Genomic DNA, 17248 nt, shown 5'->3' with positions numbered 1-17248 from the left:
TCACCATGGAGACTTGAGAGGTCTTAAACCCGGAGGATTCAATCTCATAGGCATGACGAACATCAGATTTTCCTGATTGGTCATCAGTTTTCCATATAAAACATTCATGTGTTTCTACTACATGTTTTTGGCCACCACAAAGGTTTTGAAACCTACGTGATTACGCAACAGTAGTTTTTCTCACAGCGCGTGCATGCGCACACGCACACGTGGATGTGCAGCTGCAAAAGTTTTGTTAGTTTTATAGACCAGCTGTCCAACTAATTACTTCAAGAGTGAAAACAAGTGTGCGACACACACACACACACACACACACACACACACACACACACACACTTCCATACCCTTCTTTTGCCCTCCCATTATGGGGGTGTCATTAAAATATTAAAAGCCCATGAGTGTGACAGGGTGACAGGCAAAATAAATTAACCTTAAGGGGACACCACTGAAGCAATTTAGTGGCTCAAGAAGCAAAACTCAGCAGTCCTGTGTGTGTGTGTGTGTGCACACACAGGCTAAATCCACTTTTGGATTGTCCCCACACTGATTTATGTCTTTCCACAGTAAATGCAACAAACACACACACACACACACACACACCCTCTCTGCCTGCCCATGTGTGTTTGTGTACTATCAGTTTCAGGCTATTAGCTTGCTGACTGAGGTGTACAATGGAGCTCAGTGGTATTGGTGGGCTGAAGATAAGCCGAGGTGCTGTGCTGCTCAGCTCTTTGAACCAACTATGATAAGATGTTTCTGTCCTTCCGTATAATGTGTGTGGGCTTTTTCCTGTATCAGTTATTACAAAGGGTAGGTTATAAGTTTGACATCTGTGTTTATATGTTTTGTTTTTTTAATAAATGCATCAGTAATCCACTTGCATGGTTAATTCAGAATTCACTACTGTCAGACTCATGCTGGCTGGCACTGGAACCACAGCAAATTTACAGCCTCAGTTGTCAGCAGAAGTGTGTGCAGTCAGTGCATCTTTATCGGTGTGTCTCTTAACGCAGAGTAGCCGCGTCCTCTGTTCCACCATGTCAACAAGAGCGCACCCTTCAGTAATTACACAACTACTCTGTGTTCTGATTAAGCAACAGTCTACTGAAGTCTGCAGGGTAAATGTCCCTGTAAAACTGTGTCCTCCTTCGTGGAAGGACTATACCCGATAATCTGTTTGGCCTGCCATCTGTTCAAAATTACACAATTATCTGCTTGTATACCCACTGAGAACAATATATATTTTAATCAGGGTTGTCAGATTGATTAAAATGTGTTACCACATTAATTACAGGGTAGAATTAATCGTGATTAATCATATTCACTAATGTGACTGATAAATTAATATTTCTTCTATTTGCTGTTGAAGGAATAGGGCAACAAATGACAGATTATATGGATATACACACACACACACACACACACACACACACACACACACACACACACACACATACAGTATATATATATATATACACACACACACACACCACACACACACACATATATATATATATATATATATATGCTGCGTACATACATGAACCTAGTGTTCCACCAGAACCTGAAAACCCAACCGGCACATAATTACCGGTAGTGTTGAGACGATTCCTCGATGAAACCTCCGTCCTGCGGTGTTCTTCTTGTTGTATATCGCTCATCTCTTCTTCCCTCTGTGCTCTGCTGTGCATCAGCTGCTTATGAGCTAATTGCGTTATAAAAAACATAAATCATCCCGCGTCGACGCATTATTTTAGTCAGCCATAATTTTAATATGCAATTAGTTGAGGAGAAAGTTCTAATCGTTTTGAAATGGCTAAATTGAAAATTAGCGTGTAACTTGGGTAATTACTAACACGGTGAGGTCCCTTGATTGTGTTAAAAGTTGTTTCTAGAAGTTATGAAAACCGAAAGAGGCTGCAAATCCATCGAAGCATTTAGGCTTACGAAACGATCCAGTAAACGAGGTTCCCACCAACGTTTGCACAGCCAGAAGGAACTGTGAGGGATTTGTGAATAAGCCAGTTTTGGGCCCGTTTACATCTCGTGATGTGCACCTAAATGTGCGATAAATGCTGTATAGGTGTGTAAGAATCTTCCTTCGACTGGATTCACTTAGTCCATTAGCGCTCTGCCTGCTGGTGTTTTCCCTCCCAGTGCTCCTTCCATGTGTGTCCTGTCCTCCATCACTGCCTGCTTCACACTGTCGGGTTTCACACACTTGCTGCAGGAATCTCTTCGTATTCACCGTCCGGCTGCATTATTTCTGAAATTCCTTCCAGAAGAGTCTCCCACTTATATTTTCCTTTTCAACATACCACGTTTATACTTTATGTCTATGCGTTAGCCGTGTCACTGCCCAAGTTGAAAAAGCAATCCTCCCTCTAGCCACCTCTAAGAAAACTCTTCCGAGTCCAACTCTGCTGAGAGAACTTGATTAGTTGATGGTTAGGAACTCAGAAGCGCCGCTCAAGGCTCCGTTGAGATGACTTTAGCTGAGAAGTGAGCTACAGTGGTGCACAGAAACAATAAGCTCAGTCTGAACACCGACAGTGAACTCGGATATTTATCATTCTGATGGGAATATAAGGTTTCTCAGAGGGAAAACTCAAATGTATGTGAGTTATGGCAAGTCCATGGCAGGAGACACGAACCCGCAAACTAGCATCTTTCTGTAACTGTGTAGCTTTATTTCTGCTTATATAATCGGTGTTTTTATGGAAGGTGCATGAATCGCATCTACCTCTGTAATTAAGGGCTACTGAAATTCCTGGCCGAGCTGATCGTGTTTGTAGTAAAGTCCCGCCACTCCCTGCTCATTTTTTGTACAACAAATCATCAAACTGCTGGTGTCATCGAGGTCGAAGCCACGTTCATAATTAGTAGAGACTCTTCGTGGTAATTGATTTTGAATGCTGCTTTTCCATTCTGGGTAAACAGAGCGCTGTGGTCTCCCTCTTTTGTCTTGCAGACCTGTCATTGTTGCGGTCTTGTGAAGAACAGGCACCGGTTCCGCCAAATAAGTTCATGGGCGACGTTGAGGAGCTGGCTGCCAGCTACGAACGCAAGCTCATAGAGGTGAGTGCTGGTTTTTATTTATCATTTTATGGGTTGTTTATATTTTTCCCATTTGGTAGCAGTCGAATTCACACTGAAGGGACATTGTTGTGTAACAATTACTGTTTATTTAAGGGGGAAAAGTCACAGCGCACACCTCCACTGAGGATAACGGTTCATTCCTGGATCCGCCCTGTTATTTGACCTCTCATTAGAGTAAACAGGCCCTCTTTTCCACAAAGAACTTCTTCCAGTTTCTTTCAAGTCTCACAAACAAACCAGCTTACAGCTAACTCGCTGAAGTTCAGGTTATTTGAACTTTCTGGGTGATCCCTGTCCTTGCGTGGTGCCACATGATGATTAATGAAGAGCTTTCATGGTGGAATAAGAGAGTTTGTGTAGTCTGGGGTTCATGCAGTAAGGTCTTCTGCTGGTTCCAGAGCTGGTTAAAGAGCTGTAGAGATTTTGCTGAAGATAAATTAAAGCAGTCCAAATTGTTACCCCATTAAAATAGAAATGAATCGTTTAGTCTGTCTGCAGCTATTTTCTAAACATCTTATCATTAAATAAATGTAGAAATACACAAGCATGACAGCATTGTCAACCTATGTCAATGAATGTTGGATGGATAAACTTTTCCAACACAAGTTAAGAGAAGAAAGTTTTAGAAAAGTTCCTCATGATTAATTGATCCACTGTTGTATTCCTTATATATCAAATAATCTATTCTCTGCTTGGCTGAACGAGGTTTAACTATTTATGCACACATGCTGTATGCACAGCACATTTTAAATGGTGTTTATTTATTTATTGTGCATTTGCCTGGCCATCAGGCTCAATCAATTTCTCAGAATGATTGTGGAGGTCCGGTGCAGGACACATTCTACTGTAGGCGGTCTCCAGGCCACTAATCAGGCCAGCGTCGATGGATCCCTTTAAACAAGCCAACAGAGAATTGCAATTTTCTTTTGGCTGAAAACATGTTGTTTCATACATATTGAATATTTTAAGCTGTGGAACTGTGTTGTAATATTTGTATTAATGCAGGATTGGGGCTATTATCGGTCAGCAGCATCACTGCACAAATGGCGCCGTTCACATAAGCAGGTGCTGTCACTCCTAATTCAGCGGCAGCAACTGAGACCAGAGCTGACCCTCCCGGGTCTATTGATTTTTGAAAATGTCACACCCTGAGTCTTGAGCTGACAGACACAATTAAATATTAGCGTGACCTCAGCCTTCATTAACCTGGGAAACACGCCTGCGTCTATGACCTCGCTCGGATATAAATTACAGATGCTAATGTGCCGTGTTGACTTTGACTGTGTTCATATTTGAATCAGATCTCAAGACACACGGTGCTCTTTTCTGCCTCCTCTGTGTGCTCCGTGCACAGGGCAACAAAAAGCCTCAATAAAAGTAGTTCAAAGTCAAAGTGACAACTTTACCACAAGGCCATAAGATTCTTTTTACTGCGAATATCCCTAAATTAATGTGTTAGGTGGCACCTCAGTGCATCTACCAGTTCATGTTATTGTTGGTTTCTTTGTAAATACTGTAGGGCAACCTTTAGGAAATCCAATCCAAAAGTTGTTGCATTTCTTTAAGAGTGGTGAAATGGGCAGTGCAACGTTCAATGTACAAGGGTGACAGGTTAATGTTTACATCCCTCGCAGGGAGGGATGTAAACATCCGACTGTTGGTCGGAATCGTTTCACTTCAGTCTGCGATAAAATCCTAAATGTATCCTAGACAAGATAATAACTAACAGGAAACTCCAAAAGGTTGTTGTCACTGCCATAAAACCTACCAGCAAATGAAATCTACAATTGGGTATCCACAGGAAATAATTAATGTAATAAGTGGGAATTGTACTGCCACCATTAATCGCACATGCAAAGAACACAGCAGTTGTAAGATTTACATTTTTTTTTAAAATAAATCTTTTTTTAAACTCCGATGTCTCCAATAGCCTATTTTCTGTGGTTTAGCCTGTCTTAGCGCACAGCTGCAGGAAAGGAGACAATGAGACGTCGTACAAGGAGTTGATGTGTAGAGAGGAAGAGGGAAGTGGGGAGAAACTCCATCTTGAGGTGACAGAGGTGCAGGTGTTTATTTTCAGCCTGAACACCTGATGCTTTTCTGTTGTTTGTGAGTAATAAAAACAAATTACATAATGGTCTTTTTTTTGCTTGTCGGCTGAGGTTTCTGGGAAACAGGACATGATTGATCAGGCAGCAGTGATGAGGAAAAGGTGGGCGCGGAGTGATGTAACACCTCTGTCGGTGCACCGGTCGGAAGGTTCCGAGTGGTATTTTAGAAATCCATTGTGAAGAAGTTGCTGGAGATTGTGCAGTTCCTCTTCTGTCTGCTTTAATCCATGTGGTCAGGCAAAATAATTGTGTAGCTCTTTTATGGATCTCTGTGGGTGGCCATTAAATATCTAAACTTTTCAATTCAAAGAGTTAGTTAAACTAAATGTAATTTGGGTTTACTGTAGAAGGGATGTCCTTCTGCTGCAAACGAATGCCTATTTATATCGCAGTGTAAAGTTATCTGCTGAAGTAGTTGGTGTCTGACTCACTTCCAGTAAACAAGCAGACTCTAATCACTTTCAGAGTCTTGTGATTACGCAGTGACAGTTGCAAGAGCAGCTTTTTTTTTGTTTTGTTTTTGTTTTCCCCTGGTGTATTTTTATCACTGTTGTGTTCTTTTGGAGGATAGAGACGAGATATGGGTCAAAACTTCCAGTGGGATCGGAGATCCTCCCTTTGATCCACAAGCTCATTAATCAACCATAAACAACATCAAGAACAAGAACAACAATTACATGCGACCGACTCAGAATTTCCCCCCATCCAGAATGCAGAAGTTTAAGCGTTCTGTGCATAATGCCTGTCGTTTGCTGTTTAATGCGAGGGAAATGTGACTCGTGAAAACACAAAATACTGCATAATGCATGCTAACTCTAATAAGAATGCAGGTTATGCTGCTTTGAAGTGCTCAGATATGAAGAAAAAAAGGCGTTCAAAGTCTTGATTGGATTTTGTTTTTCTATTGTAGGAATTTTTAAAGATTGCTGTCTTCAGTTTAATGTCCATGTCCAAACATGAAGCAGAATTCATGTGAGGCAGCACGGTCAGAAAGACTTGGAGCCCTGAAGCACGACTGTGTGGCACACAAGAATTACTTTCCAAGGGAAACACTGCAGCAGAACCCAATAAAACTGAAGTCAACAGTGGCTGCTTTAATTCATTAAACGGTTCCTTTTTAATTTACTTGTTCGTTTTTGTGTAAGGGCGGAATCTATTGTCATTCCGCTGTCTTTCAGCCCTGTCGGCATTCATGTTTATGAATGAAAGGCCAGACATTTGTGCGTCTGCACATCAGTTCTCTCTTCAGTCCCTACTGATGTAGTGCTGAGTAGGTTATAAGTAATTTTTCATTTTCAGGTGAATTATTCATTTGAAAGTCCTCCTGAAAAATCCCATTTTTGACCTTGATGTTTTGACTAAGATATACAGATATCCCCCCAGGGAGTCTTGTCTCCTGTCAGCCACAGTCTCTGGTAAAATAGGCAAAGATGAGGTCCACATATGAAGTAGATCCCAGCACTCAGTTGTTGAGGGTTAAAGATAAAGTCACTGTTGTCATGACCACTTGGCTCCGAATGACCACAACATAAACGGGGAGACCACGCACTTTTAAGGATTTTAACAAAAAGGGATTTATTGAAAAAGTAAAGTGAACAGTCAATGGTAAAGGTGAAAGCGTGAGGTGCAACAGGGTATAACAGAATCCAACGAGGGTAATCCCAACGAGGCTTTAACAACGGGACTGGCACTCTCCAGTGGACGCGTTCGGCAAGGTTTCCAATTTCGTCCGGCAGCAGCTGACCCTCAGCCCGATCAGGCCCATCGCCGTCCGGAACACGGGTTTTTAAGCCATCACCTGGCTCATCAGGTTAATGAGCCACACCTGGAGTGGTGGCCTCCCAAACAGCTCCAGACAGCTCCATCTGTAGGCCAAACACAACACCAGACCAAGCGCAGCCAAAGACACCATTTCCCAAATATTAAACCCAGACGTGAGGCCACCTAGTGGGCCGTCACACTGTGCAGGTTTAGAGTTTGATTTCAAACATGGCTCATTCATGATGCTGTTTGTAGTTGCTATAAGTCATTGGTGTCAATGTTGGTCAACCTAGGTTCACTAGTATTGTGTTGATGTGCTACTGCTAGAATACATTTTGTCTTCTGGCCTGTCATTACATGTTAAAGTGTGAGAAAGTGACTTGATGCATTATAATCTCAGTCCGACCAAATGCTTCTAATGTGCGTACCGGGAGAACGTGCTATAAAGGAGGCTTTTAGTTCATGTAGCAGTGATGAAAAACACCAGAATTACCTCTGGCACACTGCAGTTTAACATTGTCATTTCAAAGTGATGCGAGTGCCCGTGGAGCATGCCGTGTGATGCGGCAGTGACAAAGAGCCCCGTCTGCACCGCAGGCTACATTTAGCCTCTTCTATAAACTCCCATCGCTGTTCTTTCATTGGTCCATCTGCCACTCTTATGCGCTCACGCCTTTTAATTCATCTCTCTCGCACTCCGTTCCTACCCCTTTTCCCACCTTGGGTTAGAGTGGACCTCGCAGCTTGTGATGTCTATATCGGTCTATTCTCGCCCTCTTTTTTTCTTTTTCGTTTCCGTCTGAGTGGTATCCATGTTCAGTGCTGAAATGAGTAACGAACTCACATGGACACAAGCTGTGTTCAGCTGTGCAAATTTCCAGTCTCAGCCTTGATTTCCTTTCAGAATTTAGCCAGTTTAACTTGTTAAAGCCAAAGTTCAGCTTTTATCCATAGAAATGCGTCGATAACCAAACTGTACCAATGAGTGTTTCCTCTAAATATGAACTTTCATGATTACAGGCTGTTTGGGTATTTTAGCTGCAGAAATTTGCATGCATGAATTAAATTGTTGCAGCAAAACTAAAAATAGTAGTTACAGATTTGAAGATGCGATGAAAACCGTCTAAAAGGAGATGAAGTACCCGCAGGAATAAATATTTTGGGCAGCTTTGATGGAGTTCAGGCTTCATCAGGAGGATGCCTCTTTACTTCAGACAGATTCACCACTGTCCCACCAACTGTCAATCAAATCATATTATCCACAATTAGACGTCCAAACATGAATATCAGCCATCAATGCTTCGCACCATGAAGTGGTCAAACTTATTGGTGGTCTAATTTTGGAAACTGCCTCCATCTTTAAATTCTGGTCTGGTTCTTTTGAGCCAATTAACACAATTTATGTGGAATCTTTCTGACATTGCTCTTTAGCTACTATCTTTCGTTTGTAATCTTTTTCTTTCTTATATTTTGGCATGTGAGTGAGACTAAGATGACCCAAATTCTGTTCGTTTGAACTGGCCAGAGAAAAGGCCAGAAGGAGTTCACAGTTCTGCAACTAAATAGCAAAGGTTGCATATAATCACCACTGGCATTCCTGCCAGTGATAAATACAGAATACAATGTGTTAGAATAGCAGTATGCACAGCCACCACATGCACATGCAGTGGTGCACATGCTGGCACACATATGCCTGAGAGTGAAAAACTGATTAGCTGCTTCTCAGTGAGAATTAATTGTGTTTCTTCATGCTTCAAATTAATTCCCTCTTTTATTGTGTTGCATTTAAGAGTTGTGGCGGTTAAATAAATGGAGTTGATGAATGGCTGGTGTGTTTCAGTGAGTGTCGTGTGTACATCTTTTTTAAAAACCACATACTTTGAGGTAGTTCGACGGGCATCTCCTGCGTGAAAGAACCCACTTTCACAAGCTACAGATCAACCTACAGAGGTGTACCTCCAGGGATCCCCAATAGGGGGACAGCATGAGGATTCCACTCAGACCGCCCAAAGGACGCCACACCTAGCAATGGAATCACGTGAATGTACAATTCTTTTGTGGCAAAGTGTGCAAAAACCTACAGGGCTGGAAAATCCTTTAGGTCAAGAGGAGATTTTTCTGCATGGTACTTAGAGCACAGCTCTCGGGACAAACCCTTGGTGAGATGCAGGAGGAGCTAAGCCCAGAACGGACACAAGCCCCGAACCTATGCAGAACATTAGAACATTGTTGTGTGTTGTAAAATGGCCCAAAGCTAACAAGGAGGAGTGGCTCCAGTTTGATGCTGACACCATCTTGGAAGTAACAGCCTCTACCAGACATGCCCTACATCCTCCACAAGAACCCCAGGAGGTTCTTTCTGAGGAGAGCGGGGTGGCACACGAGAAGGAGAAAAGATTGGGCCAGGAAGTGGGCTGGATTAGTACCAAATCTTTCCGGGTTCACAAAGTAACTGCTTGGAAAGAAGTGGAGCGGTCAGCTGAGATCGACCACCACCTTAGAGACACCTGCTATGACAGATCCAGGGAGCAAGATTTGGGCCACTGCCAACACCTATTTGATCCACCTGCTCCAGCTCTGGACCTCAATGGAAAAGAAACCAGTTTGAAGGAGATCCACCAGAACTACTTAGCCCCAGGACCACGTGGTGTACCGTATAGGTTTTACAAGAATTGCCCAAAGTTACTCCACAGGCTCTGGAAGCTCCTGAAGGTCACATGGAGTCGGAGAAAGGTTGCTCAGCAGAACACAGTTCTGCTTGGCAGAAAGGGTGTGGTTTCCAAAGGGGGAGGATTTGAAACCCATGAGCTGGTTCAGAACAATCTCGCTCAATCAACGTGGATAGAAAGATAGATCTTTTTAAATCCAGTTAGAACAAGGGTGACCTTTTGGTGCCACCAATCAAGAGACTTGTTTAGAGTTTTAGTCTGAGAGGCACAGGCTTGGGAAGAGTATAATCACCGGATATAATCACCATGCCATTAAACTTACTTGCACTCACCACGAACATGCTGGTGAAGTCTGCAGAGGTGCTGCAGTTGCTGCTGACCAGGAGTCAGCAGGTTTCTATGGAAATGAGTGGGTGCAACGTCTCATGGGCAGATCTGTGGAAAGCAGAGCCCCAATCTAAACAATTCCTGATCCAGGCTGTCTACGATGTACTATCAAGTCTATCCAGCCTTTTCAGCTAGGGATTGTCAGAGTCACCAGCCTGCAACCTGTGCTTAGGAGGGGGACTCTGGAACCCATCCTCAACAGAAACCCTGGGTAGAGGACTCCACCGACCTTCAAGTCTTGGTCAAGGCACCAGAGGCCAGGGTGCCAGTGGCGGCACCCTTCACACTGGGTGAAGTCCCAGGTCACCAAGTCTTGAAGGCCATAACACAGACCATTGCTTTCGTCCAGGCTCAGGAGAAGGAACCATCGGCTGCAAGGGCCACGTCATTTGGGTTGCTAGCAATAGTACGATACTGGCGGTTGAAAGTTGACCTGGGGAAGCGAGGGAAATTTCCAGAAACTGCTGCCAGTACAACGGTCTGACATGTTACTTATCTCAGAGACTTCCAAACAGATTGTTCTCCTGGAACTCACCGTACTCTGGCAGGAATGTATTGAGGATACCCCTGACTGGAAGAAGGCAAAGTATTCTGAGCTAGTGGAGGATTCCAGCAGTCCAGGTCGGCGAGCGTGGTGTGAGCCATTGAGTCTTCCTGCAGGGCCTTTACCATCCTGAGCATCACAGGTGAACAAAGAGCTGTCGTGGAGGTCACTGAGGTAACAGAGGTTGCCTCAAGGTGGCTGTGGATAAGGAAAGGGGAACCATCGGTTGGGTGGCACTGCCTGGACACAAGCTGGGACTAGATAAACCCCAGCTGGTTCAACTGGGTCGAAGTGCGTGATGTTTGAAAGACTCGAAATACTCTAAGACTCCAGGTGACGTCACTGATGGTGTGTTCAGGTTACATCAAGCAGATGTATGTTATAAGTTTGTAGTTGTTGTGCGGTGATGTGGTTATGTTACTCTTATTCTAGAATTGTGTTTTGTTTGAAAACCACTGCATTCAAAGAGCAACATGCGATGTTTTTTATTAAGTCATTCCTGCATATTATTTTTGATTGGACATGTCAGTTCTTTGTTAGCATAGATGTTTCACATCTTTATTATTTTCAATTGATGAGTTTTCTCCATCCTTATTCTCCCTTTCTAGAATTAGGAAATAACTGTTTTTAGCATTTAACCATTTGAATTGTAAAAAGTTCTTCACTAGTTCAATATGTGGTTCATAAATCTGTGGGATATACTTTTGGTGTGCTCCTGAGATGGAGACACCTCAGGAGTTGTAGCCTTGTATTTCTGGAATGTTTTTTTTGCTCTGCAGATGAGGGTTCGGGGCTGCTGCAATACCACTGTCAAATATTTGAAACATTCATGCAGTATTTTCTCCTGAAATGCCAGAGTGGCATCAACACAGCAGAGTGTCACTGTTTGGCTGTTGAGAGAGAGAGAGAGTGTGTGTGTGTGTGTGTGTGTGTGTGTGTGTGTGTGTGTGTGGGGGGGGGGTGCTCTGCAGAAGCAACCACAAAATTATTTTTGTTGCAATATAAAGTAACATAGTGGCTACACTGTCAGATGTGAGCTTTTTTTCGAATGATTCTTGGAAATAAACGGCTAATTGTGCTAATTTACTGTTTCAAAGCAACACAGTCAGCATCAATGCTAAAGTCAATTAGCATTGGACTTTCCACTTCGGTGCTTGGTCTCCCTAATGACATGTATTTAAGTGAATGTATGAAAGGTGACGTTGGGGGAACAATGACGCAGCTGGTTCGTCTCACCTGTCAGCTGCCGATGGTGCTCTCCCGAAGTGTTTGTGACAGCAGGTGTCCTCTGTCCAGCACAGTGTGTGTCACAGCTGTCAGTCTTCTGACAGAGGTCTGTCCACACTGTTTAGGCAGGTTAGGCAGACACCCACTGACTGAGAACACACGTGCGCACACACACACACAAACACTGGTCTGGGCCAAGTCAAGGTTAGTTAGGGGGAATTAAAGTGATTAATCCTACTGGTGGGAGCCTTAGCCTGTTTAGGACATGGACTGATTTCACCCCTTAATTCTCTCTCCCTCTTTTAGTTTTCTTTGTCCATCCTGCACCTTCGAAGATTTGCACTACTTTGATGCCAGGCTTTTACCGTATATGATAAAATGGCTGTTTTTGTCACTGTGTGCTGCAGGTAGCTGAGATGCACGGTGAACTGATTGAGTTTAATGAACGCCTGTACCGTTCGCTCATGGCCAAAGACCACCTAATCGTCCAGATGAGACAGGAACTCATTGACCTGAGAGGGCCGGTGAGTGATGAGATGCCTCCTTCATTAAAGCATTCACATGTCTTGGTTGAGTTGCATCACTTGTTCTGTCCTTTTCCCCACCATTTTAGTCTCTAAGCTCCAGTTGTATTTTCATTCTTCTCCCAGTTTGATTTGCATCATCACTGCCCTGTGTTTGTTGCTGCCAAGGACGTCTGTCAGTAACAGTTATCTCAAGTTCACTTGCTATTCTCATGTGAGAAGGATTTCTGTTTTTCCCCCGGTGCATTTTCATACCTCTGTACTTTCTGCTTTTGTGTCTATTCAAATATTGTAGCTACAGTTTGTCATCTGTCTTTAACGGCACTTTTCCCCAGCAACACTTTCAAAGCTGTCCTCCAGAGAACAACCCATATAATGCCAACATCTGGCCATTCCGAGGAGAGCTCCAAACACTTTGGATTCACACACACATACACACACACGCACACACACATACACTGTCTCTTCAGTGAGTTGATAGTGATGAGAGCCTCAGGCTGAAGATTCGACCTCTTATTCTCCAGCTTCAGTTGTCCCCTGCTAGACCATGAACTGTGTGTGTGTGTGTGTGTGTGTGTGTGTGTGTGTGTGTGTGTGAGAGAGAGAGAGAGACACACACACACACAGACACAGACTCAGAGGCTTTCTCTTCTTGCTCTGTTTCTTTCATGTGTTGTTTTGTGTCCTTGTTCTGGTGTTACTCTTGGAAGGATTGATCAAAGCCTGGAGGCAGAAACCCCACTGAAGGGGACACACATGTTCTTCCACATGTTTGTGCTTCTACCAATGTGAAGACCGTCAGTGATGGTTACTCATTATTTGTTCTAAAATGTACAATGTATTCTATGATGTACATAATTACGGGTAGTAAAAAATGCTACCTACCATACACTTGTCCAGCTTTTGAAGTCTGCTGTTCTGCTGTTATTTCTGTCTGTCTGCAATTTTCTGTAGGTTCCAGGTGATTTAAGCCAGACATCAGATGACCCCAGTCTGTCAGACTTTGAGACGTAAGAATATTCCACATTTTTACCTTCTGCTTATTTTGGTTTTGTTTGTTTTTCTGCATAATTGCATGTTTGCGAACAAAAGCTTAAACACAGTCTGATTTAGAACTGTGTTCCGCTATTCAAATTACACAAAATGTGATATTTTCCCCCTTGATTGACGTGCTAACTCACTCTTGCGGCGGCATGTGATGGTGCTAATAACAAGGATAGTGAGGGCAATTTCTATTTTTTGTGTCACGCAGAGCTCATCGTGCTCTCATCAACGTGTGGATCCCTTCTGTGTTCCTGCAGGGCAGAGCAGCCAACGCCTACCACGTCTATCAGGTTCAAGCAGCTCTTTTATTCACCTGCCTTTCTGAAAGGCATCTTTTGTCAGTATCAGTAGTAGTGCATGTGACTACGTTCTGTGGTAAATGTGCAATCTCACCATTTGGTCAGGAAAGCTTTCACACAGGATTTAAAAAAGAAAGATAATATCGGGTGTATTTTTTAAAATCAAGATGAAGTCCGATTTGTGGTGTTATTATGTTGTACCTGTTACTGAATTGAATTGAATTGAATGGTCATTGAACAAACTTCAAGCTTCTTTTTTGGTCATTCTTCAGTAATTTAGATTTTGCCGAGCTACAGCTCAACCTTAACGTGCTATAAAAACATGCTCCCTCTGTTCTGATCCATTTCCTCGCTCGACTTGTCTGTCTCGTTATTGTCTTGATTTCTGTTTTTTTTTTAAAACATACACCTTATCTCCTGGCCCTTAATGGTAACACGCTTTCAGCTTAGCTTTGGGTGCTTGTAAAGTCTTGAGAACTAAACTCCACAAACTGAAGTGTTGCTTCTGGTTATAGCTGACACGTTATCGAGCAAAGTCAATGACTTTGGCTCAGTCTCCCCTGACTGCTTCCCAATGTCTGTCACATTAACAAGGTGTTACTCCTCATCTCGCTCAATGCTGCTGCCCACTGGTCCTCCCCCATGAGACACCCACAACTCTGTGGTCTACTCTGTAGCCAGGAGCTGCAGGACACAGGTCAAAACCAGCAAGACACTGAGTTCAGTTTGGTTCAAATTATACCTAAATCATAACAGACCTAAACATGTTCATCTGTAATATTTTGCAAGTAGTGGTAACCACCCAGTGGTTATGTGTAGAACTGCAGGCGTGCCTCTTCACAGCTGCGATAAATGAATTAAAAATAAAAGAATCAAAACAAGCTGTGTCTGAACAGAGATCATTTTTGATTTGAATCGTACCTGCCAGTCTTCCTCATGCTACTTCCTGCTTTAAATGAGATAAATGTGATGATAGTTCAGTTGAAATCATGCAAAACGCATCGCTGCACACATTATGCTGTTTTGGGGAAAAATGAGTGTCCACCTGTAGTTGCATATTTATAGAGTGAGTAAAGCGCTAAACCTGAACATTGTCCATGTGTTGCACTGCTTTAGTCCAATTTCTCACTCCCAAAAACAGTGTCTCCGAGACTGCTGTCCAGCCCTGGAGCTAGTATAAAGCACAGCCCATCTGGTGTATTGGAAACTTCCCCTCCCAGAGCTCTATTCCTTTAATGGCTCCCAATGGAAGCAGCTTTTGTTCTTAGACAGGATAATGGATGGCCAAGGTTACTGGAGTCATTGTTGTTAAGGTGAGGATTTAGAGGTGATTGAACACCGAGTCAGTGGTCTTATAGACCCGGGAAAGTTGTCAGGGAGATGCCAGCATCCTCTTTGAAATACCCTCATGTGCGTGCATGCACTACACTGGCTGTCTAAAAAAAAGTTGCTTCCACAAAAAGTACACACACTCACGCACTAATTTTTCATTGGACCACCTTCAGCTTTGATTATGGATGCATTGGCTGTGGCATTGTTTTGGTAAGCTTCATAAGTTTCATTCCTGACCTCATATTAATGATGGGAGAAGCGGATGCGCATCCCAGAAGATGCTCAGCGGGGTTTGGTCTGGACCATGTGTGAAAATGATACCTACTGCTCCCTCAACCACTCCTTCCCAATTTTAGTCTGATGAATCCTAGCTTTGTCATCTTGGAATATCTTATATTAATATTCAGGGAAGAAAAGAAAGTCACTGATGGAATAACCTGGTCATTCAGTATATTCAGGTAGTCAGCTGACCTCATTCTTTGGGCACATAATGTAGCTGAACCTGACCAACTGCAGCAACCCCAGCTCAGAGCTGCCCCTGCAGCCTTGTACAGGAGGCAGTAGGGATAATGGGTGCATCACTGCATCTCCTCTCTTCTTACCATCATGTACCCATCACTCTGGAAGAGGGTAACTCATCAGACCACATAACCTTTCATTTTTCCAGCGTCTAATCTTTGTGCTCTCGAGCTATTTGATGCCTTTTTTCTCAGTTAGCCTCACTGATTAATGGTTTTCTTAAGGCTACACAGCTGCTCAGTCCTAATCCCTTGAGTTCCCTTCACCTTATGCATGTGGAAATGCTCTCGCTTTCACTATTTAACGCAACCCTGAGTACTGCTGTGATTTTTCTATGATTTGATTTCACCTAATATTTAAGTGATCGCTAATCAGACATTCAGGATTTTTTCAAACCCCATTTGTTCCTTGAAGATGTTGCTTCCCTGCTATCCTTCTTTGGACAGTTCTTCTGCAGTCTCATCAGATGTTTTCTCTGCTTGATCTATGCCATTGATTTGACCCTCCTCAAAGCCTAACATCTTTTCCCCGACCACAGGATTTTTTTTGACATGGTTATTTAAGAAATTTGAAGCTACTCATTGCATCGGTTGGGGTTAAATAACTTGTTGCCAGCTGAAAGATAATCACACATGCAGTAATTATCCAATGGGAGGCTCTTACCTATTTGCTGAGTTAAATCCAGGGTTTTTGGCCAGGCAGTGTATTTTGTGTATTCCAAATCTATTTCTCTTATTCTCACACTCAAACATATGCATATATGCCTACGAGAATGAGCCAGTGATGAGAGCAATGAGCCAAAGCAATCAAGATGGTTTTGGGAGGCAACAAAGGGGATTTTAGAATGCAGAGTAGTAGTTATGTTAGACCAACCTTGTGGATAGAAATCAGCAGACAGCTTTTACACTGCTGCTCAGATTGTGACATATAGCCTAACGTAACGTCTCCCCCTCGCATTGTTGGCCCCGTTATTTCTGCTTCTTCCTTCTCTGTCCCTCCTGGCCAGTCTCTCCTAACTTCTTTTGTCGCCTGAGTGCACGGCATAACAGTGACACAAAAACTGCTTGTTCTCTATTTCCTCTCTTTGCATTCATCCACAGCCACTTTTCCTGAAATGACGTCCCATCTAATGCTTAGTAACGCCCGTTGATGGATGACAAGAGAAAGACAGAGAGAGCGAGAGAGACTGATGGATTTGCTCCATTATCAGTTGGGTTTGTCTCTGTGGCACGCTGCGCCTCTGGGCCTACATCCCTCTATCACTCCATCCCTCGCTGTGCCTCTTTCCCCCCCTCGGAACCCATAATGAAAGAATTATACCGGTCGCGGCATATCACTGTCTCCCTCCCACACAATACCAACAATAGAGGCTATCATGAGAGGATGGAAGGGGGAATCTTCTGCACGGCGTTAATGAACACAAGCAGCCATTTGTGGTGGGCGTCTGTGTTTCCATCACCTGTGTATTTTCGACCGGCATTGTGCTGCCAAGACCATCAGTCAGAAGCTGATGAGGAACTCATTTCATTTCAGAAATAAATGGGATGCTAGCTAGTTTTGTGTTATCGGGATATGTGAAAGTGTGAAATAAGACAGCGGGCTCAAGCTCATATAATGAAATATATACATTCGGAATGAGCGATTAGAAAAGTGGGACGGCAACATCCGTCAAATCTGCTCTGGCCTGCTCTGGTTATATTCCAGTGCTGGATGGATTGCTTTAAATTTCAAC

General features: G+C 43.3%; 1 protein-coding gene across 4 annotated transcripts in view; it reads left to right on the top strand.

Annotated features, from left to right (window-relative positions):
- Positions 1-17248, top strand: part of snx29 (sorting nexin 29) — a 79308-nt gene that overhangs the window by 41086 nt on the left and 20974 nt on the right. For 3 of the 4 annotated variants that reach the window (XM_057032310.1, XM_057032301.1, XM_057032317.1), the window contains exons 15-18: positions 2972-3078; positions 12206-12322; positions 13277-13332; positions 13575-13656. In XM_057032310.1, the coding sequence (XP_056888290.1) occupies positions 2972-3078; positions 12206-12322; positions 13277-13332; positions 13575-13656 (362 nt within the window). Of the gene's footprint in view, positions 1-2971; positions 3079-12205; positions 12323-12448; positions 12872-13276; positions 13333-13574; positions 13657-17248 lie in introns of those variants that run through there. The other variant, XM_057032324.1, reaches the window with a different exon arrangement.

Source organism: Takifugu flavidus, chromosome 1 (genome assembly GCF_003711565.1).
Source record: "Takifugu flavidus isolate HTHZ2018 chromosome 1, ASM371156v2, whole genome shotgun sequence".
Classification (NCBI taxonomy): domain Eukaryota; kingdom Metazoa; phylum Chordata; class Actinopteri; order Tetraodontiformes; family Tetraodontidae; genus Takifugu; species Takifugu flavidus.
Note: the sequence above shows the minus strand (reverse complement) of the source record. Positions and strands in the feature narration are given on the sequence as shown.